Raw genomic sequence first — 25,922 nt, forward strand, 5'->3', positions numbered from 1 at the left:
ACAGCATCAGCACAATTCAATTGGTTTGGTAATAGCAAGGGAAAATAGAATGAAGTGATCTCCAAAAAATAAGTACTTTTTGACTATAAATAGAATTGTAAGGAGTAAAAAGTACTTTTTTTTCTTAAAAAATGTAATTAAGTAAAAGTAAAAGTACTGATTTTTAATTGTACTCAAGTAAAGTAAAAATCCCCAAAAATAATACTTAAGTACAGTAATCAAGTAAAATTACTCAAGTATTTTACACCTCTGGGTGTATCCCGCTTATTCTGCGCACCAATCTTGCACTTCTATCTACTCCTCAACCAGACCACCTAGAGACTTCGGGTTTTCGGCATTATGTTAAGGAAGGTCTAATCTCGGGAACGCACAAAAAAAATCCAGGAAAAGATTTAGGATTTCCTGGAAATTCCAGAAAAAATTCTGTTTTTTGCTAATTTCTCGGCAACCATAATAGCTATCGAGTTGAAACAAATTGCAGTCGATAGCTTCTAAAATTTACAATAATATTAGAAAAAAAGAATTGATCAAAAATCTTTCCTTTATGCTTCAAAAATTAATTAAAACTTTATATGAAGGGAAATAATAAAAATATTGCCTTTTCACCTATAAAACTATTGTTCCACAGAAATACGTAAGGAAGGTATTCACAAGAGTCATGAGCACAATTAATTCCACTGAATTACGGCAAGAAATCAATGAAGGTATCGATCAAGATTTGGAGAAGGAGCAAGACTATATGAGAAAACGACAAGAGGTTGTTGCAAAATAAATGGAAGAACGTTCAGCAAAGCGACAAAAGATGGCGACATCCACACCAACGGCTTCCTCATCAGGCGTATCTGATTTCTACGATGACTCGTGGCTTTCAGAGGATGTTTTGGCAAATATCTCGAAAGCAGAAGAAGAGTTTACAAAGTCACAAGCCAATAGTCAAGCAGAAAAGAAGGAAGAATCTGAAGAGGACAAAGCAGAAAAGGAAGCTGATACAGAGAAAATCGAGGATATTGAGTGAACACAAGATGTAAAAAATAATGAGCTAATAAAAAAATTGTGTTCAACTAGTCAAGTGATTGTGCCTTTTTTATTATCCATTGCTGATTTGATTTCAGAAAGCTCATTTGAATTTCAAGAGAAAGTTATATTCTCGAGCAACTTATTTTCTCTTTCATTTACTATCTCTTAGTGTTGTGATCCCATGACGTGAGAAAATTGCGCTAAAACACTCACTGAGTTTTTATTACTTGTTTATTTCAAAAACATTTGACATTATTTTACTTCCATACCACTTGACCTACTTACACTTGACCTCTCCTATTGTCGACTGCACTGAAACACGCCCCCTCACCACACACACTTTATTAAACGCTTAAGTCAGTTGAAACTTTAAACATTATGGTTCTGAGAAACTGTGAAACTAAGCCTATGAAATAATAAAACTTTCTGTGAAAAATACCTGTAAAATAACACTTAATAATAAGTATCTGCATGTGTCTGTTCTGCATCTGTGCATTCATGTGAAGCATTAGCCTCACTTCCCTCTTTATTAATCTCTCTCTCTCTCTCTCTCTCTCTCAGAGGAAGTGGGCGTCTCTGTCACATTCAGCTCTTCATGTTAAACATGTAAACAGGAAAGAAACACTCAAAACTCTTCTGAACACACATCGAGAGCTTCAGAAGAACTGAATCTACTAACAACAGAGAAGATCATTTAATAAGAGAGAAGAATGAAGATCATCTGGACTTTCACTCTGCTGATGATTCCTGGTAAGAATCTGAACTCAAGTTCACATCACAGAAGAACACAGATTAAATAATGAATACAAGTCTTAATCTTTAACTCATATGGTGACATTTCCTTTAAAACACTTTAAAATGAATCTCACTTCAGTGTGTATTAAAGTGTTGAATGAAGATGCTGGTTTGTTGTAGGTGTCGTGAGCTCCATGAACGTGACAGGATATTCAGGAGGAGGAGTCACAATCAAATGCAAATATGATGAAGGATATAAAGGAAATGAAAAGTATTTTTGTAGAAAAAATCAAGATGTACTACAGACTGGATGGTGTTCTGACCTCATCAAGACTGATATTAAAAATAAATGGGTTCAGTCTGGAAGATTCTCTCTGTATGACGACAGAAGTTCAGCAGTCTTCACTGTGACCATCAGAGATCTGAGAGAGGAGGTTTCTGGGACGTACTACTGTGCAGTTGATATAACTATCATTACAGATTTATACACTGAAGTGAATCTGAAGGTTTTAACAGGTGAGTAACTGAGACCCTCAAACCCATGATGATCTCCACAACATTACGATACTGATTATAATGACTGCTGTTCACACGTGAAACTCATTAGCCAGACAGCAACATACTGTAGTGTCGGCCCAGATCCGGCCAACATTTGGTATATGTGGATTATACACAGCCCAGTTGTGGGCCAGATGTTGCTGTCTGGGTACAAACACCATTAACAACCTTTTTGTCTCCCAATGTAAGATTTATACTCATAATCTTGATCTGCATTGATAAATGTTGCAGCAAAGTGAGCAGATATGTGTTTATATTGAGAACAAAATGACAAATTATCTGGGTTTGTGTTTTTCAGGTCATCAAATCAGGACAGTGAGAGGATATTCAGGAGGAAACGTCATTATAAACTACAAATATGAGATTCAACACACGAATCCTGTGATAGACGTCTGTAAAACTGCAGATCAGTGTTTTACTGTAATAAACACTAACAGTAGAGCAGGATGGAAACATGACAGACGATTCTCCGTTCATGATGACGGATCTGCAGGACTCTTACTTCTGTTTATCAGAGATCTGAATGAGAACGACTCTGGAGAATATAAGATTATAGTCAAAGTTTCTGAAGATTACAGTTTCTTCTCTGAGTTTAATCTGGACATTAAGAAGGGTGAGCTGCTTTCAGTCATTTATGCATTATTTGACAGAATCCATGAATATATCTGGTGATTGTAACATTGCTGCACTTTATCTGGATCTTAAACAGAGGATTGTTGTGTGAAGAGCATCAGTCTATCAGCTTCTACAGGAGGATCTGTGAACATCAGCTGCAAATACCCACAATCCCACATTCGTGATGTGAAGTTTCTGTGCTGGAGATCTGGAGCTGATCTCTGTGCTAATGAGACGTCTGTGAATGAGAGCAGAAGATGGAGGGATGAGGGAAAGATCCGGCTGTATGATGACAGAGAACAGCAGCTCCTGACGGGAAGCATCAGTCATGTGACTGAAGAAGATTCAGAATACTGGTGTGGAGTTCAGTCTGATCAAGGACACAAGATCTTCATCACACGAGTCCTGATCAGCATTACAGGTACAGATGCAGATCACTGTGTGTCATGTGTCATGTTTGCAGCTGATTCTGTTTAAGCAGGTTTAACCACAGGATTATTATTAATGTTAGATGTTCTTTCTGTTCAACAAAGCAAAACCACAAACAGTTAAAAAGAGGAAGTATAAAAACAAACTACAGTTTATATGTTTGCAGTTTATGAAGGTGAAAGTGCAGCTTTGTGTAAAACAATGATGTTGTTCTGAACTTTTACCACACTTTTACTATAATGCAGTTTAACAGTGCTCATCAGTCACTCTGCTATACTGTATTATTCAGTGTGAAACCACAGGCTTCAGTTATGGAAACTCAAACTAACAGCTGACGATTCTGTGCCTGTGTGTCAGCAAACTTGAATTCTGGGTAATGAATGTGTGAATGACATCAGTAACAAGTATCATGAGAAAAGAGATGTCAAGTTCTGTGTGTGAAAAACAAAAAACAAAAAAACATCCTTTTAGAAATTCATTGCTTTATTGTTTTATATACAACATTTCCAGAAAAAACAACACCATCTTCATCACCATCATCAACATCATTAACATCATCACCAACATCACCACGTCCATCATTATCATCATCATTATCTGCGTCTTCTTCCTCATCAGTCAGAACTTCACCGTTCACAGCTGTTTCTAAAACTTCTACATCACTGGCGTCTCCGATGACATCATCAGGTGATCTTGTGCTGAAATACAAACATGTGATCAATGGGTGAAGCTTGTGAGGAGGCTGAAATATATTATTAAACATAAAAATAAGCTATATTTTCAACTCTAAAATAAATAAATAATATTACATTTAATACATTTTAAAGGTCCCATTCCATGGATTATTTTTATTATTTTATAATGTTTCCAGGGGTGCCCTTATAATGTTAGTATGTTTTTTAGATCAAATTTTTTTATAATTTAGAAATAAAAGGCATATTTCCTAGCCTGATTTCATTCCCTGGTTTGAACACTCTGTTTGAAGGGGCGTGTCTGCTGTGAGACTTAAGTGTAAACGCCCTCTGCTGTGATTGGCTGACATGCTTGCATATGAAATATCTGGTGAGCACTGAGCAGATGACAGTCTGTTGATCGCGTGAAAGATCTTATCATTGCAACGCAGTTTCTGCACTCACTAATGATTTCACCAATGCAAACATGAGGCATATAAATACAGTAAGAGCTTCGTTGTGCAGTGTAACAGCGTCATTGATTTCATAACGAGTTTTGGCAAGTGTCCAGATAAACTCGCGCTGTGTGATTGACAGCTTGGGCGATTGGAAAGGGATTGTTCTTTGATCGCTTTCTGTATATTAATCACAGTTTAAGTAAGATTATTTTCATCCTACTAAGAGAAACGAACGAGGTGAAGAGTGATCGCTACTTCCATATTAAATCACTACTTACCGCTTGCTGGAATATAGTTGAAATAGTCCCCTTCGTCAGTATGAAACGCTGAGAGAAGTCTGCTTGATATTATTCCAGGTTAGAAAAACAGTCCGTGGTGAAATGGACAGAGCAAACTAACAACTTCGAATTAAACTTTTGCGGTATCCGATTATAGATAAACATCAACCATCTGTTGACATTTCGCCATCAATACGCCTGTGTTCCTGTGGGCGGAGGTTAGGTTCTAGTGACATCATTAAAGCAGGATGTAGAGGGGTGTAGTCCAATCCAGCCGTTTTTTGTAGTCAACTTCTGTTAAATAAAATATCTCGCTTGGCATTGAACTTTGAGCTTTATAATTTTACAGATATTATTTATACTCTAACAACAACATTACACACTAACTAAAGTTTGAAACATGGGATCACATAGAACGGGACCTTTAAATAGTTAATAAGTTAAAATAAAAAAGGAATGATACCTAATGAATCTAGTTAGCATACTGAGTTGAATCTGCATTTTGGTGCTCTGTAGCCTATCAAGAAAACAGCAAACCACGGTGTCCTCAGAGGCTCAGATGCCGGGAGTCTATAGAGACTCTCATGTAGACTCTTATAACTGCTTGTTTGGAGAGGCTGTTTATGATTTATGGGGATTATTAAAAAAAAAATAGTGAGTGGATTTTCACCATGGTTTACACACACCGTGGACACACATCTGTGTTCAACACCTTATAAAAGTGAATTTTGCATAATAGGTCCCTTTTTAAGTTTTGTGAAGGAGGGCCACTGGTAGGGAGCCTTTGAGCTGTGTTTATAATCACTATATTATGGTTTTCAATTTGCATAACACTGACTGTGTTATGACTGTGAATGGGAATTGTATATTTTGTGTTTTGATTTTTGGGATATGGTCATTGGGATACTTTTTGGGCTATTTCTGACTGGCCATTGGGCTTTTTTTGTAACACAGACGTGGCAACCCTGAAATCCAGTATCATGATCTGGTCAATCCTACTCCAAACATTATTATCTGATCTGATATTTGATCATATTCTCAGATTATTTCTCCTGTGTTTTCAGGCTCTCCTCTGATCGTTCCTCTGGTTCTGGTTCTTCTGGTTCTGATCATCGCTGGACTCTTATTAGTGTTTCTCTGTAAGAAGTATCAGTCTCAAGGTAAAACTCTTCTTAACTTCTTTAGAAGCAGAAACTCTTTATTTATACTGAGATTAAAACAGATAGATTTATTGATCTGTTTTCCCACTTTGCGTCGCCACCTATAGGCTGCAACGAGACATGAGTAAAAGAGATATTTGATGATGTGTGAAAACATTTATACAAGGTACAATGTGATATACAGTAATCTTGTTTTTGGCAGGTGGTGATTCATCATCTCAGACTGGACCAGGACAACGTGAAGTTGTGAGTCCAGATACTGTATAAAATGTTTAATTCAATGTCTAATGCCTTCCATCCTTGCAATCTTCAGAGCTGTAAATAATGTCTCTGTCTCTCCTCAGGTTTCTCACACTGGTTGTGATTATGAGGAGATTAAAGACACTCACAAACAATTACCCACAAACCCCTCTGATTCTTCTGACACTTTTTATGCCACTGCCCAATTACCCACAAACCCCTCTGATTCTTCTGACACTTTTTATGCCACTGCCCAATTACCCAGAAACCTCTCTGATTCTTCTAACACTGTTTATGCCACTGCCCAATTACCCATAAACCCCTCTGATTCTTCTAACACTGTTTATGCCTCTGCCCAATTGCCCACAAGCCCCTCTGATTCCTCTAACACTGTTTATGCCACTGCCCAATTACCCACAAGCCCCTCTGATTCCTCTAACACTGTTTATGCCACTTGTAACAGGTAGAATTAGGTACTGTTCCTTTAAGGCGGAACACACTCTGTTACTCCCTCACTGATGAGTGGGCAGTCGGGATGAGGAGCGCGAGCTGTGAACATCACATGTATGCGTGTAAAGCCTGTTTTATATGTATGTTGCTCTTACCCGGTTTTATTTCTATTCAGTAACACAGTTGTTAGTGGAGTGTTTTACAAACTGCCCATGTGTGTGTGAGATCGACGACGCTGATAATAAATAACCACTGTGGAATATCAGACACGTGAGTCTAGTCTTACACTTGGCTACTGCCATTCAGGCAAGCTATCCGGCCCCTCTGGTTAAAGTGTTACACACTGCCCAATTACCCACAAGCCCCTCTGTTTCTTCTAACTGCGTTTACACTACAGTTGAGAAAGCCACCAGTGACTCTCAGATTAACTCTCGGATTAACGCACAGGATTGCGGTTGCAGCCTATAGGATTGGCCAGATCGAACAAAAAAAGACCCTCATTGGCCCATAAGAAACATATAAAAATGATGATGATTGGATAGATGTGAAATTTGGGTCAATCTGTCCAATCAGCTGCTGGTCAAATCATGACAATCATTTTAATTTACATCACTGATGTCCGAAAGAAAGTCCAATAGTAGAGCACAAAAACGGAAAATACAAAGGTTAAAAGAACAACGTGACCAACATATACTGAAAAAAATCCCTATTTTGGCTGGATAATTCAAGGTAGAGAATTTTTTATCTTGGATGTTTAAAATGTGTCCACAATCTGCTTTTCAGTTCTGGCACCTCCGTCTTAACATACTGTACGTACATTCACATCACATGTACATTAACAATAGTTCATTATTTGCATGTGCTTTAAAGCCTTGCCGGTTAATAATTTCATTTGCATGTTGATGCGCTGTTCTAATGTACACTTTAATGAGAGCATACACCCAAAGCACACTGGCACTAAGAGCCTGTCAAACAGCGTCTGATTACTGGACTAAGTTCTCTTCCGCGTCTTATTGCGATAATACTGTCAAATACACACAACGTTTATACAGTTGGCTATGTCTAAAGTGAAAGTAAACATTTGAGAGAAAATCGGATGTCTGTCTTATGGCTTTGTTTAATACACCCTGACGAAGGCATGTAAAAGCCGCAACGCGTAGGTGGATCTGTCACCAATTTTAAATGTTTAAGCCATGAAGAAAATAAAGGCTTTTTAACTTTTCTCTACTTATTTCGAGTGCCTTGGAGATTCTAAGTTCTTATTCTAAGTATCCCATACAACCAAAGAGCACCGAGATTTTACACCCTGAAGCAGCACTTCTTTTGCATTCTTTGCTTTGTTTAATACACAGTTTAGTGTATTGCACAGTGGTTTGTGTCTCAGTAATGATGTGATTTTGCCTCAGTAAAACAGGGTGTTCTGCACTGATGCAGAAGCTGTCATCTACATGTTGCTTTATAAAGCTAAAGGCGGTTACCAGCTTGCAGTTGAACTGGGAATGCAGGGAATTATGTTGCTTTGCTGTTTTCCTTTGTAATTGTTTTGTGGCTGTGGTGGCAGACGGTAATATCTGATATTCTTTCCACTTACATCTCTGTTGACGTTAGTTTTGGTTGTAGTGCTGGTGTTTCTTGATCATAATTAAAGGGCTGCTTTTAAACACTGGGTCTTTTACTTGTTTGTATTCGTGTTTTGTTTGTAATGTTCAGTTTTTCATTTTACCTATGTTGTGTGGTGGTAATTTTCTGTGGTGGTCCACCACTTGCCCGGCTGTCTCAATGTGTGTGTGTGTGTGTGTGTGTGTGTATGCCAGTTCACCTTACTATTTGTGTTTGGATCATGTATGGCACAATATATATTGTTCCAGTAAAGCATAATAATTAAGTTGGGGCCTCACCAAAAGAGCAGCTTAGGGGCCCCTGACCGCCTTAATACGCCCATGCATCACATCTGCTGAAGATCTGAATTACGCAGTGGTGAATTTCCACTGTAATCTGACTGTACTGATAGTGAAAATATCAGGAATAATCAGGATTACAGTGAATATGCTGCTGTCAATCATCTCACTGCAAATTAAATTACAGCGCAGCATTTTGTTCTGCAGATGAAAAGAAATGATCAAAAACCTTTGGTCAGAGTTTGATGTAAGTAAGTACTGAATATTTCAGAAACAAAAGTGTACGCAGCTGTGCTCAATTTCATAAAGTTTACAAACTTTAGCAAATACAGCAACTACTGTTTTAGTGTCGGCTCTCATTTTAACGGCCTGATAAATTGGTTGTGATATTGTTTGCAAATGTGATATTCATGGATTATCGGAATATAATATAACATACACAGAAAATTTCGCCCGTGGCATGCAGAGAGTAGACGAATGCACCACCAGAGTAGACGAAAAGCTACAGGCTTTGGAGGGGTGCTTAGGGTCGCCGCGGGAAGAAGCGCTCTGCGGACACAGTTGCATCGCAACAGAGCGTTCAACCTGGGGAACCCCAGTGTACCGTTTGGCAGCGGCCTGATTGAGGGGAGGAAAGGCGGAAAAGGTTGGACGCTGACGGGGATCTGGGGCCGCACCCAAAAACCAATCATCCAGCCGCGAACGCACTGGGCAGGGTGGAGGACTCCACTCTAACCCAATGGCTGCGGCTGCCCGGGAAAGCATGGCCGTCAGCTCGGGATCAGACTCGGGCTGTGCTGGCACAACCGAAGGTGGCAGCACAGCCGAATCTTCATCTCCCGAGGACTCTTGTCCACCTTGTGATGCAGCAATCAACATAGAATCGTCATCTGGAGCGCCGAATGAGATACGCGGGGCGGGGTGCAATGCTGGAGGGGGGGGGTGTGAGCCGAGGAGGAAATGTCCTTTGTTCCACACCGTCACCCTCAGGTCACCCTGGCCACCAGCCGAAGTACTACCTCTCGTGGAGGCAGTAGATCGGGGTGTGGATGAGGGGACTCTCCCTCTGACGAGGTCATTGAATCTCGACCGGAACGTTGCGAAGGTCATGTTCCCGCAATGGGAACATGAATCATCCACAAATGCTGCCTTAGCGTGATCAATGCCCAAACACGCAAGACAGCGATTGTGCCTAGAATCCAAAACCAGTCGACTGCAAGTGCACAGGCAAGACATCTTTAGAAAGACGTGCCACGCGCTAGCTCTTTTGTGAGAGGAGAACTCGTCTCAAAGAGTAGAGATAAGTCGATGATCTCAGGATGGCGTGAGGAGTGAAGTGAAACACTTGGCTCTGAAGCAAAAACATATCTGCATGTTGCCAGCATACTTCCTTATATACCCACGAGGTGGGGCGGAGTTACACCATGCATTTTCTTGCCATTGGGTCGTTTTGTATTCTCGAAGGTGAGAGGCTTTCTAAGCGAAACCCCATTCGTCGTCACGACGTAACGTCTCCGTTCCCTACTCAGGGAACAAGGGTTATATACGTAACCAAGACGTTCTCAGTAAAACTCAGCTGAGCTTTATTATTATGGAGGACTTAATCACACTTTCAGCCTTTCTTTAAATTTCTAAGTAAATGACAACAAATTAAATGAAATATAAAAATGATATGTAATGATGGATAATTGACAATTAATTAATATATTCTGTATCAATCAAAGCAGTGTTTACTTGGTCGCCATGGGATTGTTTGGGGCATTTTACTGGCCTTCATCAACACCTTTAACACTGAACACACCTCAGATTGCTTTTAATCAATGCACAAATCATAAAAACAGATCAACACTATCTGTTCCTAAATTCTGATTGCAAGACAGACGTTTGCCTAGAACCGGCCCTGGAAGAGGTTTGCTGCTTTCACTATCAGTATCTTTAAACTGAATATGATGCAGTGAAGAAACACTTAATTTAAGTCAGTTAAAAACATTCAATATTACAGTTCTGGAAAATGTAAAACTAAAGGGATAGTTCACCCAAAAATTAAAAGTAGCTCATGATTTACTCACCCTGAAGCCATCCTAGGTGTATTTGACATTCTTATTTCTTCTTCACATCTTTCAGAAGAATTCAATTGGAGTTATATTAAAAAAATGTCCTGGCTCTTCCAAGCGTTATAATGGGATTCAATGGGTATATTTTTTTGGAAGTCCATCAAAGTGCATCCATCCATTATAAAAGTGCTCGAAACGGCTCAGGTTAATAAACGCTTTGATAGACTTCCAAAAAAATATACTCATTGACTCCCATTATAAAGCTTGGAAGAGCCAGGACAATTTTAAATATATCTCTGATTGTATTCTTCTGAAAGAAGAATATGCCTAGGATGACTTCAGGGTGAGTAAATCAAGAATCATTTTTGGGTGAACTATCCCTTAAAACTAAAGCTTTGAAATAATAATAGAATCATTCTGTTAAAATATCTGTAAAATATATATTTTATAAATAAGAATAAAATATGAGTATAAATAGTTTTATCTGTTAATATTAATAATAATAACTTATATTTATATAGAGCCTTTCACGGGACCCAAGGACGCTTTACACATAACTGCAGAGACAGAAGAAAAGTCATTCAAGGTTAAATGCCTTTGTAAAGAGGTGGTTTTTAGAAGTTTTTTGAAAGTGTCCAGAGAGGGGGCATTTCTGATGTCTGAGGGGATGGAGGTCCAGAGGGTGGGGGCTGCGACGCTGAATGCTCTGTCCCCAAAAGTCCGTAGTCTTGTGTGGGAGACATAGAGCAGGCCCTTGTCAATGGACCGCAGATTCCGTGACGGGATGTAGGGATGGAGAAGGTCCAGTAGGTACTGGGGGGGCAGTGGCATGGAGAGATTTATAGGTGAAGAGGAGGATTTTGTAGGTGATGCGGAATTTGACAGGGAGCCAGTGAAGCTGAGTGAGGATTGGGGTGATGTGCTGCCATGACCTAGTGGCAGAGTGTAGTGGCTCTGTGTGTTCATTAACCATGTGTGGAGCATTAGTTTCACTTCCCGGTTTCTCTCTCGCTCTCTCTCTCTCTCTCTCTCTCTCTCTATCTCTCTCTCTCTCTCTCTCTCTCTCTCTCTCTCTCTATCTCTCTCTCTCCCCCTCTAACCCCACCCCCTCTCTCTCTCTCTCTCTCTCTCTCTCTCTCTCTCAGGGGAAGAGGGCGTCTCTGTCACATTCAGCTCTTCATGTTAAACATGTAACCAGGAAAGAAACACTCAAAACTCTTCTGAACACACATCGAGAGCTTCAGAAGAACTGAATCTACTAACAACAGAGAAGATAATTTAATAAGAGAGAAGAATGAAGATCATCTGGACTTTCACTCTGCTGATGTTTCCTGGTAAGAATCTGAACTCAGAGTAAATCATGAAAAATAGATTTAATGAGATATTTGAAAGTTAATTTCTGTTCTGTCATGAATATATTCGTTTTGTATTTAATGCTGGTTTGTTGTAGGTGTCGTGAGCTCCATGAGTGTGACAGGATATTCAGGAGGAGGAGTCAACATCACATGCAAATATGATAAAGGATATTCAGATTATATAAAGTATTTTTGTAAAGAAAAGTGGCTAGAGTGCAAAGACCAAATCAGGACTAATAAGAAAGATAAATGGTTTGATGCTGGAAGATTCTCTCTGTATGACGACAGAAGATCAGCAGTCTTCACTGTGACCATCAGAGATCTGAGAGAAGAGGATTCTGGGATGTACCAGTGTGCAGTTGATATCCCTTACGATATAGATCCCTACACTGAAGTGAATCTGGAGGTTTTAACAGGTCAGTAACTAGGGCAAATACACTGACTTTTTTGTCTCCTACTGTGTGTGTATGTCTAGCTAAAGTTTGTGTTTGTCATTCAATAAAAATGAACACTACTGTGTTCAACAGGTCATCAAATCAGGACTGTGTATATATATCTGGTGATTGTAACATTGCTGCACTTTATCTGGATCTTAAACAGAGGATTGTTGTGTGAAGAGCATCAGTCTATCAGCTTCTGCAGGAGGATCTGTGAACATCAACTGCAAATACCCACAATCCCACATTCATGATGTGAAGTTTCTGTGCTGGAGATCTGGAGCTGATCTCTGTGCTAAAGAGACGTCTGTGAAGAAGAGCAGAAGATGGAGGGATGAGGGAAAGATCCGGCTGTATGATGACAGAGAACAGCAGCTCCTGACGGGAAGCATCAGTCATGTGACTGAAGAAGATTCAGAATACTGGTGTGGAGTTCAGTCTGATCAAGGACACAAGATCTTCATCACACGAGTCCTGATCAATGTTACAGGTACAGATGCAGATCACTGTGTGTCATGTGTCATGTTTGCAGCTGATTCTGTTCAAGCAGGTTTAACCACAGGATTAATTTTAATTTGGATGTTCTTTATGTTTAACAAAGCGAAACCACGAACAGTTAAAAAGAGGAAGTATAAAAACTTTATAGTTTATGAAGGTAAAAGTGCAGCTTTGTGTAAAATAATGATGCTGTTCTGAACAATGGAAAACTGCTGTGAGTCCTTTTAACACACTTTTACTACAGTTAACTGCAGTTTAACAGTGCTCATCAGTCACTCTGCTATACTGTATTATTCAGTGTGAAACCACAGGCTTCAGCTCTGGAAACTCAAACTAACAGCTCACGAAGTGTCTGTGTCAGCAAACATGAATTCTGGGTAGTGAATGTGTGATAGACATCAGTAAACATGTATCCTCACCATTAGAGTTCTGTGTGTGAAAAAAGCATCCTTTAGAAATTCATTGTTTCATTTTTTTATATACAAAAGTTCCAGAAGCAACATCACCACCACCATCCTCCTCCTCATCCGTCTCATCAGTTGAATCTCCACAGCTGAGAATGTGTATAAAATGACTCATTTAAAAGGACACACAGATGTGCAGTAAACAGGGTCCAGGATGAACACTGAGCTACAAATGAGACACAGACTGTGTAAATAGGTGTTTTTTAAACATTTCATGGATTTTTATTTTATTTTATTGTTTTTATTGTATGCTTGCTCACTTGTGGAAATGATCAGACTCTTAACAACCCTTAATAACGTCATCAAACACAATCACAAAATACTGTTTTCAAACAAGTTTCAAACACTGTTGACTATCCTTTTGTAAGACTGGAAAAACGTCTCAGTTACGTGTATATCCCTCGTTTCCTGAAGGAGGGAATGGAGACGTTACGTCAGAACAGACCGACGAATTGGGTCAACTTCGAATGTAACTAAACGAGCCAATGGACATTGGCATGCGAGATTTGCATCTCACACAGTTAGGACAGTAGTTAAATACTGACTGAATACGTTCCTCTGTGAGGTGTGCTTTCTGGTTGACCGAGTCCAGCTCCATACAGAGAAAAAAAGATCCTCTGCACAGGGGAGAGTTTGCTCTTTTCCCAGTTGACCCGAAGTCCCAACCGGCTGTGGTGACTGAGGACCATGTCCCTGTGTTCACAGAGTATGAGCCAGTTGTCACTATAGTTAAGAATAAGAAAAGCTGTGTTCTCTCAGGGGAACAATGAAAAGCGTAGAAACGGTTTGTGTTGAGGGAGAATCGAGACATGAAGACACGTCCTTCAGGCCAATCGCTGCAAACCAAATTGCTTGCTCTTACGCTTCCCGTCTGGTTTGGCAGGGGCCTGGATGGGCTGGGCAGGCTTCCTGTGGCCGGACCCACGCTTTGGCCTGGGTGGAGGCTCTTTCTCTCACGTATATCAGCCATGTTCAGCCAGAGAAGCCTGAAGCCACTAAGGTGGACATCGCCCGACCCAGGGAGTGATCAGTGACTTTCATCGCTCTTAAGGCGAGGTCCTTCATAGCATGCAATTCCTGCATAACCCCTGGGTCGTAACTACCCTCGTGCAGTTCCTTTAGTCCTGGGCCTGCTTGACCTGCAGGAGTGCCATAGCATGCAAGGCAGAGGCGGCTTCTCCACAGGCTCTGTAAGCCTTGCCCCCCAGAGATGATGAGAACTTACAGACCCGGAAGGGGAGACGTGGATTAAACCAGGTAATGGTCTATGGATTCAATTGGATCGCAACCGACGGCTCCACCGGGGGGATCTCCACATACCCCTTAGCCGCCCCACCATCGAGGGTAGTGTCTTCCCTACCAGTCTCCCGTACCAGTCATCTGTCTTCATCCTCTCTCCTTCAGCCCATCTGAGGCCTGTTCTGTCATCCGCTCCTGGAACCAGATCAAGATTTCAGTTATCATCAATCTAAGTTACATCCTAATCTATCTGACTGCCATTATACTGACCAGTGACTCTCTGCTGCTTGTGCTTCCGGTTCCTGCAAATAAACATCTGTGTCACGCTACTCACCTGTGTTGTCTCCTTCTGTATTATGACAATTACTTTGCCACACTGATGAGACAGAATGTGCAGGTATCCTTCTACCGCACCATTGGCTGCCGTCCTTGGACGATATTGTATTGCAATAGGTAACACATTAATGTTAATACCAAATCAAAACAAGTAAGCACATAGGATTTAATGCCAATATATGTTTTATGGTTACACTTAAAATAGTTATGTAAGAACTGATTTTCCTGCTAAAACAAAACGCACCCTGCAATAAAGCCATAAAATGCACCCTGGACAGCAGATAGCAAAGACAGAGCACAGAACCTTGTCCTGCCCAAACTTATCTCCTTGTCCCCTTGTTTGACTTCAACTCATCCCCCCTCTCCCTCCTCAAGGCACTGAAAGTTCATTAAGAATGTCTATATAACACATATGGTGTATCTTGTGAATATGTTGTTTTTTCCTTTTCATGTTTGGTATCATTTTAAGTGTCGCAGTGCGATTGGTAAAATGGTCTTAATTTCATTGCAGTCATTGGTTTAATGAGAAAGATTGAGAACTTAGGATAATCCTGTATCTCTGGCTGATATCTCTTTACGATATCCCAAGAAACCAGGTGCTACCCCCCTCGGGTACATGGATTGGCCCAAACAACTCTAAACAACATTTGCTTAACCCCCCTTCTGTTCTGATCTGGTATTTAAGGTGAGGGAACAGAGCAACCTTTGGGAATCTTTTACCAGGAGAATCCCCCGCACAGTAATACATGTCAGTATTTTCCTGTTGGAAAACCCTAACACATTACTGTGTGTCTTTATCAGGAAAACATTACTTACTTTTAGAGTCATCTTTGAGTAAATGATGTCATATATTTTTTGAATTGGCTTTTAATAATTTACTTCTGTAATTGGCATGAGATATTTTTACCTGACAAATAAATGTTACATCTTGATTTATTCTGCATTCTTTTGAAATCATTATTTCCAGTAGATTAATAGTCTGGTGTTTCTGCAAATTTTGTCCAGAATAGATCAAACTGGAGGCACTTTGAATGGACCATGGGGCACATCTTAGGAAGACCTCCTGATTTCTGACTATTCCCTGACTTAGCATGTTGTACTCTGCAAATATTATAAAAAATTACACCTATGGGTCTGCAGTGAGCGGCTGCATTGGGTAAAATACTTGCACTGCACCCTCTGACTATTTCAGGACTGGCTAGTTTGTGATCGTGAGCGCGCAGTCGCGACGTGACGTCTCAAAGCGACACTAGGTCCGTGATGAACGAATAATTGAAAGTATGGGATAATCAGAATAATCAAATCAGAATAATCAAAGATCTAAATTAATTCATAATCAATATTTATGATTATTTTCTAATCAGAAATACGATCTAAATTTGATTATCATTTGAAATTGGAGTCAGATTACGCATAGAGCTAAAGTAATACTAAAACTAAGTTCCAATAAATTAAGTGAACTTCACTGGATCGCTGAAAAGACATACACACTTTAAACCTTCGCCAGGCCGTTGGATTCCGTCGTTGGGCTAATGGATGGTCCTTACAGTTACAAAATAGATGTATTAGATGATGATAAATTATACCATTAATTGTACCCAGCATATATGTAGAATGTAACGAGAGAGAGAGAGAGAGAGAGAGAGAGAGAGAGAGAGAGAGAGAGAGAGAGAGAGAAAGAGAGAGACAATGGCTTTAGAAGAGAGAAAGAGAAGAGAGCCAAAGAGCAGGACCCAAGAAAAGAAAGCCCAGCAGAGCAAAGAAGAGCCAGCAAAAAGTAGAGATAGAGCAACTGTTGCAATCTTCTTTTATCCTTTCCTTGACCATATTACTGAAACACAAACTTGAGACAGTCAAACTGTCCAGTCAGAAAACAACCACGTCCCCCACCGCACTAAATTGTCGACATTCAGTACACACATATTGGCCTACAAGCCTTGATCACTATCAGCACTTCTGTGCCTTTACGAATTCCAAGTGGCTCTTAGAGGGGGTTGAAACAAGATTTTGCAAGGATTTCCATCCTTACAATTTCATTGATCTGACAAACAGAAAGTCCCGCTCCAAAATCACACCATTCGTTCTTATGTGGAGCTCGGTCAGACTGACCAAATAATACATTTATTCACCATCTTTTTTCTGAACGAGGAAGACTCACCCGACTCGTACACTGTAAAAATGAATACGCTATATTTACTCAATAAAATTGTGGCAACAGATTACAAGCAATATTATTAATTAAATTGAACAAATTAGAATTGAGTAATAATTAATCAAATTAATTCCTTAAAAGTTAACCATTTAAAATGAGTAAAATTTAAAAAAAATGTAAACAAAAATATCGAAATAACAGACAGAGGTCAAAGATGAATTAAGAACTCTTTATTTTTTATAGCCAACATTGAAGACACCTGATGTTAACAAGCAGAATCACTGAAGGAGAAAACCGTAATTGTAAGTCACCGTTATGGTGATCAGTGTTTGTTTTAGTTGGGCTCTTGACCTTAAATCATTATCTTTAGATTTTGTTTGGCTGCTGTACATGAGTTATAACAGCCAGATGAACAACGAGAAAAGGTGATCTGATGGTGTTGGTTATGTTTTAACATAATCATTATTTCACAATCATTTGACCTGATTCTCTGAACTCATATAGTTAAAAATATTATACTGTACAGGGACAGAGCTGCTATAATTAATTATCTAATATACAAAAAAAAATTGATTTTGTTTTTAAATACACAGACATCAATAATCAGCCTGTGAATCTCAACAATGGTGACATTTATAAAGCATGTTGCAGTGCATTCTGGGTTCCACCAATCAAAACTCATTCATGGCTCCCATCATGCATTGCTGCATGAATATATAATGAGCTTATGATCAGATGTGATCTGTTTGTCACCATTGCTGAGATTCATACGCTAAATCTTGATGCCTGTGTGTGCATACATAAAAAAAAAAGTGTTTTATTTTTATTTTATTTTTTTGATCATTTGGATTTCATTGAAAAGGCTAAACATATTATGCTGTACAAGGACAGTGCTGCTATAATTAATAAAATAAACAAAACTCAGACATTGGGCTCTGTATGAGTTCAGCGATTCAGGTGAAATAATGATTGTTAAAACACAATCAACACCATCAGATCACCTTTTCTCTTTGTTCATCTGGCTGTTATAACTCAGGTACAACAACCAAACAAAATCTAAAGTTAATGATTTAAGGTCAAGAGCCCAACTAAAACAAACACTGATCACCATAACGGTGACTTACAATTACGGTTTTCTCCTTCAGTGATTCTGCTTGTTAACATCAGGTGTCTTCAATGTTGCCAATAAAAAATAAAGAGTTCTTAATTCATCTTTGACCTCTGTCTGTTATTTTGATATATATATTTTTTTTTTATGTAAATTTTAATCATTTTAAATGGTTACCTTTTAAGGAATTAATTTGATTAATTATTACTCAATTCTAATTTGTTCAATTTAATTAATAATATTGCTTGTAATCTGTTGCCACAATTTTATTGAGTAAATATAGCGTATTCATTTTTACAGTGTAGTTGAATTATCCTTTACATTTCCGGTCTCCGGTGTTTCTAGTCAAATTAACGTATTTTCCGAGCAGAATGTAACGTTAAATCTATGAAAATGGTTTTAAAAAGCACATGCCTCCATAGTACCATCACTTTACAGTGTCACAATGGCCGTCTTTTGTCAGATCATCGCCTGTCAAAGTTCATGAGTGCGTAGATGCCATGAAGTTACACTGAATACAGACGAGTGCTAATATCCTACAGACAGCTCCCGATCGCATGAAGTTTGGGGGGTTTTGTCCTCAAAATAAGGGTGCACGTATACCTGTAATGGGAAGATTTTGTACTTAAGTGCCGCAAGGATTCTGGAAAACAAATGTAAAATTAATAAAATGAAAATAAGAAATAATAGAATAATTCTGTGAAAAAATCTGTAAAATAACACTTTTTTTATAATGACTTTGATCTGCACAAGTCTGTTGTCTGTGAGTTCATTAACCATGTTTAAAGTACTAATTTCACTTCCCTCATTATTAATATCTCTCTCTCTCTCTCTGTCTCTCTCTCTTTCAGAGGAGCTGGTCGTGTGTCACATTCAGCAGTTTATTTTAAAGATGCTTCCAGGAAAAACTCAAAAGAAGACCTGAATCTAACAACAAAAAAAGATCATCTGGACTTTCACTCAAGTCCTGATCCAACAATCACATCAGTAGAACTAAAACTTGGATTAAATAATGACCAGAAGTTTAACTAACATGGTGAAATATTATACAAATATTAGAAAGTCACTTTTAAATACTTTAGTGTCGCATAACATCAACTGCAAATACCCACAATCCCACATTCGTGATGTGAAGTTTCTGTGCTGGACATCTGGAGCTGATCTCTGTGCTAAAGAGACGTCTGTGAAGGAGAGCAGAAGATGGAGGGATGAGGGAAAGATCCGGCTGTATGATGACAGAGAACAGCAGCTCCTGACGGGAAGCATCAGTCATGTGACTGAAGAAGATTCAGAATACTGGTGTGGAGTTCAGTCTGATCAAGGACACAAGATCTTCATCACACGAGTCCTGATCAATGTTACGGGTCAGAACTGAGCATTTATAAATACTGTTATTGGTTTATATAGATCATTAGGGCTGGGCGATTTAAATCGCGATATTGTTATGCGCATCTCGTCAGTAAAGCCGGTTCCTTGATTAGTAGTAAATCGCCATCACCTGCTTTCAGATGGAGCGGCATTTAGGGCTGAGGAGATAATTAAGTGATTAATTTAGTGATGATTGAGCATTATTGAAGACACCTGATGTTAACAAGCAGAATCACTTAAGAAGAAAATCACAAATTGTAAGTTACCATTAAGGTGATGGGTGTTTGCTTTAGTTGGGCTCTAGACCATTATATGTTTACTTTAATATTTACTGTTGTTTGTCTGCTGTTATTGATTTATAACAGTTAAATGAACAAAGTAATATGTTATCTTATAGTGTTGCTTATGTTTTGACATAATCATGCTGTGATCTGAAAAAGGAAACCTATTGAGATAGTTTGGTTTAACTTGTTAGCTGCAGTTTAGTGATTCTTCAACCTATGATTATCAGTACTTTACTTATAATTCAAAATATTTAATAAACATTGTACTGATCAAAACACTTTCAAATTAATGTATTTAGAAACACAGACATCAATAATCAGCCTGTGAATCTCAACAATGGTGACAATAATAAAGCATGTTGCAGTGGCTGCCACCAATCACAACTCATTAATGGCTCCCATCATGCATTGCGGTATGAATAAATTATGATTTGAATTGTCTATGTAATTTACTTTTCCTAATTTAATATTCTGCTCCTCACCATTGTTGAGATGCATAGACTGAACCTTGACATCTGTGTGTGCCTAAAATAATGATTTTTTTTTTTTTAAACAACTTTTAAGAAATCCTTTATATTATATGAAAAATTCTGGGCATTTATGCAGATTCACTAACCAACAACATAAATCGAAGTCAGAAAGAAGGATGTTAATGAGTTCAGTGATCAAGTTCAAATGACTATTGTCATAACATAACATACACCATCAGATCACTTTTTTTTCTTTGTTCAACTGGTGATTATAATTCAGAAACAACAGACAAACAAAATCTAAAGTTAATCATATAAGGGTCAAGAGTGAAACTAAAGCAACCATTGATCGTCATAACGGTAACTTTCAATTTGAGATTTTCTCCTTCAGTGATTCTGCTTGTTAACATCAGGTGTCTTCAATAATGCTCAATCATCACTAAATTAATCACTTAATTATCTCATTAACTTTAACACTCTTGAGTGTGGACTCATACACTCCCAGGAGTGTTAATTTAACACTGGAGTTTTTGCTGTGTACAAAGAGCCGTAGTTAACTGATAAGCTGAGCCATATCGCATTAATTATCGCTGGCGATACGTCCGCGATATTAATGCGATATGGCTCAGCTTGTCAGTTAACTACGGCTCTTTGTAGTAAATGCCGCTCCATCTGAAAGCAGGTGATGGCGATTTACTACTAATCAAGGAACCGGCTTTACTGACGAGATGCGCATAACAATATCGCGATTTAAATCGCCCAGCCCTATAGATCATATTATTATTTAAACATCATGATTGTTTTAAAGTAAAAAAAAACTGAAATTGTCTGTTTATGCTGCTGTATCTGGGTGACTGAGTCAGCAAACACAAGCTAGCACGGGTTTATTTTTAATGTGCAAAAACAGAAGTGAATGTTCTGCATGAGAAGTTCATTAAATGGCATCTCTGATACTGTGAGAACATTACTGTCATTACAGAGACAACTGAGCTGAACACGCCATATCCATCATCATCATCATCATCATCATCATCATCATCAGTATCAGAGAAAACTCAAATGATCACAGAAATCACATTGACTTCACGTGATACACCAATAACAGATGAGTATTACCGTACTAAAACCTCTTCAGATTTGCATGTATGAATCTCACATTGAACATTAAAAATCCTCTTTCTCTTGTATCTTCAGGCTCTTCGGTGATCTTCATTCCTGAGGTTTTGCTCCTTATTGGTAATCCGATATTTCTATTGGCCGTACGAAAGTCACGCATTCGGAAATGATGTCACCGACAGATCGCCTTCACTGTGACCACTAGATGGCACCTTTTGAGCTTGAATCTAATATTTCTTTTTAACCTTTTATGTTATGGAAGAAAATTAATGACAAATGTCTTTGAAGCAAAGAAAGCTTGTTGAATTGCACTACTTGAACAAATATGCATTGCAATAACTGTGCTTGCATTTTAATGCATTGTATTTTTAGGGCTACTACTACCACTTCTGCTCTTTGGCAGGAACTGTGTGAACTGCATTCACCTACAGGACTAATTTCAAGCATTCAAAGGAGGTTGGTGACCTTTTTCTGGTCAGGACAACACTGGATTCGATCAGCCGCTTTGTATCTTCCAGTACAAGAAGGGGGGAAACTTTAGCAAATACAGAAACTACTGTTTTTTTTTTGTCTCAGTTCTCATTTTAACGGCCTGATAACTTTAAAAAAAACACAGATGAGGGTTGTGATATTGTTTGAAAATGTGATATTCATGGATTATGGAAAGCTTTTAGCTTATGCTCTAATAATGTTTATTTCACAAAATTTACTCCCCACTGATGTAATAAAACATAAACATGTTGGTTCTGAAAAATATCTTGTATAATACTTGTGAATACTGTGAATTATTGTTAACCATGATTACTAATTTTAATCTAGCTAATAAGTACTATGATTTTTAAAGTCCACTGAAATGTGATGTTCTCAGTAAAACTCATCTGAGCTCTTTTTATTGAGAACTTAATCACACTTTCAGCCTTTCTTTAAATCTCTTACTAAATGTCAACATATTAAATTAAATTAAAAAAATATATATGTAATGAAGCACACAATTAAAGGATAATTGACAGTACATTAATGTATGCTGTATCAATCAATCAGCAGTGTTTAATTGGTCGCCATATTGAATATTAGGCTACATGGTACCAGGAGTGGGGTTAGAAGAGCACCATGGATGCTATTAACCTGTTAACCGTTGCCAGTGCGTCGGCGCACTGAAGCGTTATTTATTTTTTTAATTCAAAATTACTATCAGATTTAATGTTATACCTTGACAAACTATACATAATTAAAAAGATATAATACTCAAGTTTCATTATTTGACCACTATTGTATTCTGAGAAACTCATAGTGACAGTTATGTCTTAATTTGTGTCAGGAGTTATGAAATGAAAAAATGAGTCGATACCTTTAATATGAATTATGCGCGTCAGCCGCTTTCATTCATAAAAAACTCCGTGCTGTCGTCATGACAGCGATACACAAAACAACGTCCCTCAGGGCTTTAGCTCAAAAATGTGCAGATTTGGAGAAATATTGATAGATTCTCATAGATTTACATCATATTTCTATAGACAGGAATAATATTTATTGAATTTATACCCAAATGCGTCGATGTAATCTTTATGAGCGTTTGGGACTCTGATTTACTGTGTTTTTAATTCATACCAACAGCCTGAGGGCGCTATATGCACAATAATAGCCCATATATGGAACATGAAGAAGAGCCATGATCATGTGACATTCCAGGACGTTAAAAATAAAGTCATTTGACATGGTCTTGAAAAACATTGAACTAAATCCAGAGTTTTGGACTTATTATCTTCAGATTTTAAACATAAAATGTTTAGACATGTGGCTTTAGCTATAGTGCATTTCTAGATTGCTCCAGTGCCAACTTCAATTTTATTTTCATGAGGATGTTTCATAAAAAATAATTTCTAATAACTTTACAAAACTTTGAAGCTATTTATAACAATTTTTGTGCTTTTAGTACAAAGGGTTCATGAACTGTATGTGTTTCAGTTTGGGTATGTCATTTCTGGGGATTTTTCAAAAGTGGGGTTGCAGCTTAACAGGTTAAACCACCGGGGTCGATGAAGTTTGTGGAAATGTTGACGAACAGAATATACTGCTTACTTTTTCAAGATTTTGATAACTTATTTTATTTACTTGACGTTTTTTTTTTTTTTTTTGACTGGGGTTAAAGGGCACCTATTATGCAAAATTCACTTTTACATGGTGTTTGAACATAAATGTGTGTTGGCAGTGTGTGAGCAAAACCACCCTAGAATGATCAAAATCCACCCAGTGTTTTTTTACAATCTCAATAAATCATAGGGTGTATTCACACCTGCCTTGTTTGGTTCGATTGAATCGAACTCTAGTTCGTTTCCCCCCTTGGTGCGGACCTTTTGGGCAGGTGTGAATACAGCAATCGAACTCGGGTGCGGACCAAACAATCGAACCGAGACCCGGCTGAAGAGGTGGTCTCGGTACGGTTCCAAACGAACTCTGGTACGGTTCGTTTACGGTGTGAACATGAACCGACCCAATTGCAGAAAACTGCGCCTTTTTATTTGACTGCTCTTATGAGGATAATTAACAAAACTGACATTTTGGCATAATGGTGACTTATTGTTCATTCAAGCGTGAAAGAGAAAGAGAATTCCGGCGCGCTGTCTGTGCACGCGATACTGTTGCGCGTCTTTCTGCGCGTCGTGTGTGCATCAGGACATTCACAGACAGAGCGTTCTCTTTTGTCTTATCGCGCTTAAATGGTTTAAAAGCTTGTTCTCTCCGCCGGAACCGTCTTGCAGCACATCGTCGTCTTCTCTAAATCCTAATTACAATATCGTATAGATGACATTGTATCATATGATGCTCATTAGTTTCTTCATATTGCGTTTGTAGAGAATAACACCAAATCAGTAAAATAACAAATATTACATAATGAAATATCTCCATGCTGAGCCTGTTTGTGCACTTCCTGTTTTTCCCTGCTTGAGAATTCCTGTCCAATGAATGGACGACCTTAGCCCACGTGTGGTTTTGTTTACACATTTTGGTTCACTTGCAAAAAGAGCAGTGTGAAAGCGAACCGTACCAAACAAAAAAAATCAACATTCTATTTGGTCCGGACCAAAGCAAGTGAACTATCGGACTTTCCTGGTGTGAATACACCCATAAACACTGTCTCAGAATGAGCTGTTCTCAGATTCGGCGCAATGTGACGTAGAATTGAGCAGGCCCCTCCCACGACTGTTGAGTGACACTTCAGTTTGAGCCTAGACCCGCCCTGAGTGAGCTGGACACAGTCCGCCATAGTTCGACGCTTGAGCAGCTGTAGACAAGAATGTCTCCTAAGCGATTGAGGTGTGCTGTTGATGGATGTAAGAATGAACACAGCAGTCTTCATTAATTTACTCCTGTTACTCGAGGATGGATCTGTACCAACTGTTTGTGATCCAGCTTACACTCTCCGGAGCAACAGGACTAACGTGACTGGACACGGAAGAAATGAAAGTGCGAGCGCGGTCTTTATGACAGCTCATTGAGTCATTTTACGGATATAAGGTTTACCAGTTTATTTAGCACCCACTGAAAAGGTGTGTATATATTTGTTTACTGTTAGTTGTAAGAGTGTTTTGTGTACTTCGCTGTTGATGATAATGAAAGGGAGAGAGAGAGAGAGAGAGAGAGAGAGAGTTTATGGATAAGACTTTAATGTGCACTTCTTATACTGTGTTTATTTAGGTCTTACAGTGATTCTCTGGAGTAAAACTAACTTTTGTGTGATGTACAATAAACTTCACTGAACTCATCAGTATATGTTGTCATCATTCGGACAGGGTTTGCTACAGCAGGCTTGTATTAATAGTGTACTAAAGCAGATGACAAATAAGATTATAACCATAATTAAACTAAACTATACCTGTTCTATGTCCATACAGCATATATTCTCTGGCTCTGTGGGCATTACTGTCCGACTCCGAGTCGAAATGAACACCGCAACTCAGAGTTTCTTTTGAGATTGTCCTGAAGCGCGAGCTCGTGAGGCTCCGCCCCCTGGGCCGGCAGCAACAGTTAATTTACATTTAAAGGGCACACACTAAAACAGCGTGTTTTTCTGAGCCCCAAAAAATTACAATTTAAATTATATATTTCAAGCTACATTGACAACTTTGAGGGTGAGTAACGTTATTCTCTCATATCATGCAAAATTCGACTAACGTTAGCGAATCGGTTTGTAAAATCGTTTTATCCGTTTCTGACAAGTTCGTACCGGTGTTTGTATTATTTGATCTATTATTTGGATTATTTGATCAATATATGATCAATACGAGTAATTTCTCAGTGTCCAGTAAAGATCAGTTCTCAGGAGAGGTCAGCGTGAGGGCGACATGTTTCAGGTTGATGAGGAAGTCAGAGAAGCCCCATAGATTAAGAGTAGGAGGACATAAAATACAGCTGATCTCTAAATGAAATGCATGTTTTAAACAGAAGTTGTTTGTGGGTTCTACATCTATACAAAAACAAGCATAGGCAGTAAATGGGTTCATATACGTGTGCAATCAACGTGAGGAATACTG

The 25,922-nt window shown here is 38.6% G+C and overlaps 2 protein-coding genes across 3 annotated transcripts; both read left to right on the forward strand.

Annotated features, from left to right (window-relative positions):
* Window positions 1–1,583: 1,583 nt before the first annotated feature.
* Window positions 1,584–8,272, forward strand: LOC311284231 (polymeric immunoglobulin receptor-like). Its single transcript, XM_084399166.1, has 8 exons — window positions 1,584–1,767; window positions 1,933–2,268; window positions 2,609–2,923; window positions 3,020–3,346; window positions 3,865–4,041; window positions 5,826–5,921; window positions 6,124–6,167; window positions 6,266–8,272. The coding sequence occupies exons 1-8, from the start codon at window positions 1,728–1,730 to the stop codon at window positions 6,626–6,628; spliced, it is 1,698 nt and encodes a 565-aa protein (XP_084255292.1). The 5' UTR covers window positions 1,584–1,727; the 3' UTR covers window positions 6,629–8,272.
* Window positions 8,273–10,863: 2,591 nt separating this feature from the next.
* Window positions 10,864–24,833, forward strand: LOC311284236 (CMRF35-like molecule 5). Of its 2 annotated transcripts, XM_084399181.1 has the most exons (5): window positions 10,864–11,897; window positions 12,014–12,334; window positions 12,519–12,845; window positions 19,004–19,516; window positions 21,254–24,833. In XM_084399181.1, exons 1-4 carry the CDS (start codon window positions 11,858–11,860, stop codon window positions 19,075–19,077), a joined length of 762 nt encoding a protein of 253 aa, XP_084255307.1. In that variant the 5' UTR covers window positions 10,864–11,857; the 3' UTR covers window positions 19,078–19,516; window positions 21,254–24,833. The 2 variants fall into 2 exon arrangements, with proteins under 2 accessions (XP_084255307.1, XP_084255306.1); XM_084399180.1 differs by lacking the exons at window positions 19,004–19,516; window positions 21,254–24,833 and adding an exon at window positions 13,342–15,845.
* Window positions 24,834–25,922: the final 1,089 nt, after the last annotated feature.

Source organism: Rutilus rutilus, assembly GCF_951802725.1.
Source record: "Rutilus rutilus genome assembly, chromosome: 2".
Lineage (NCBI taxonomy): Eukaryota > Metazoa > Chordata > Actinopteri > Cypriniformes > Leuciscidae > Rutilus > Rutilus rutilus.

Bases quoted from the DNA above. Each gene is read 5' to 3' on its own strand.
- LOC311284236 (XM_084399180.1), top strand. From the start codon at position 11,858: ATGAAGATCATCTGGACTTTCACTCTGCTGATGTTTCCTG. The intron at 11,898-12,013 runs GTAAGAATCTGA...GGTTTGTTGTAG, and splicing joins CACTCTGCTGATGTTTCCTG to GTGTCGTGAGCTCCATGAGT. The intron at 12,846-13,341 runs GTACAGATGCAG...TATATACAAAAG, and splicing joins AGTCCTGATCAATGTTACAG to TTCCAGAAGCAACATCACCA.
- LOC311284231 (XM_084399166.1), top strand. From the start codon at position 1,728: ATGAAGATCATCTGGACTTTCACTCTGCTGATGATTCCTG. The intron at 2,269-2,608 runs GTGAGTAACTGA...TGTGTTTTTCAG, and splicing joins GAATCTGAAGGTTTTAACAG to GTCATCAAATCAGGACAGTG. The intron at 5,922-6,123 runs GTAAAACTCTTC...TGTTTTTGGCAG, and splicing joins TAAGAAGTATCAGTCTCAAG to GTGGTGATTCATCATCTCAG.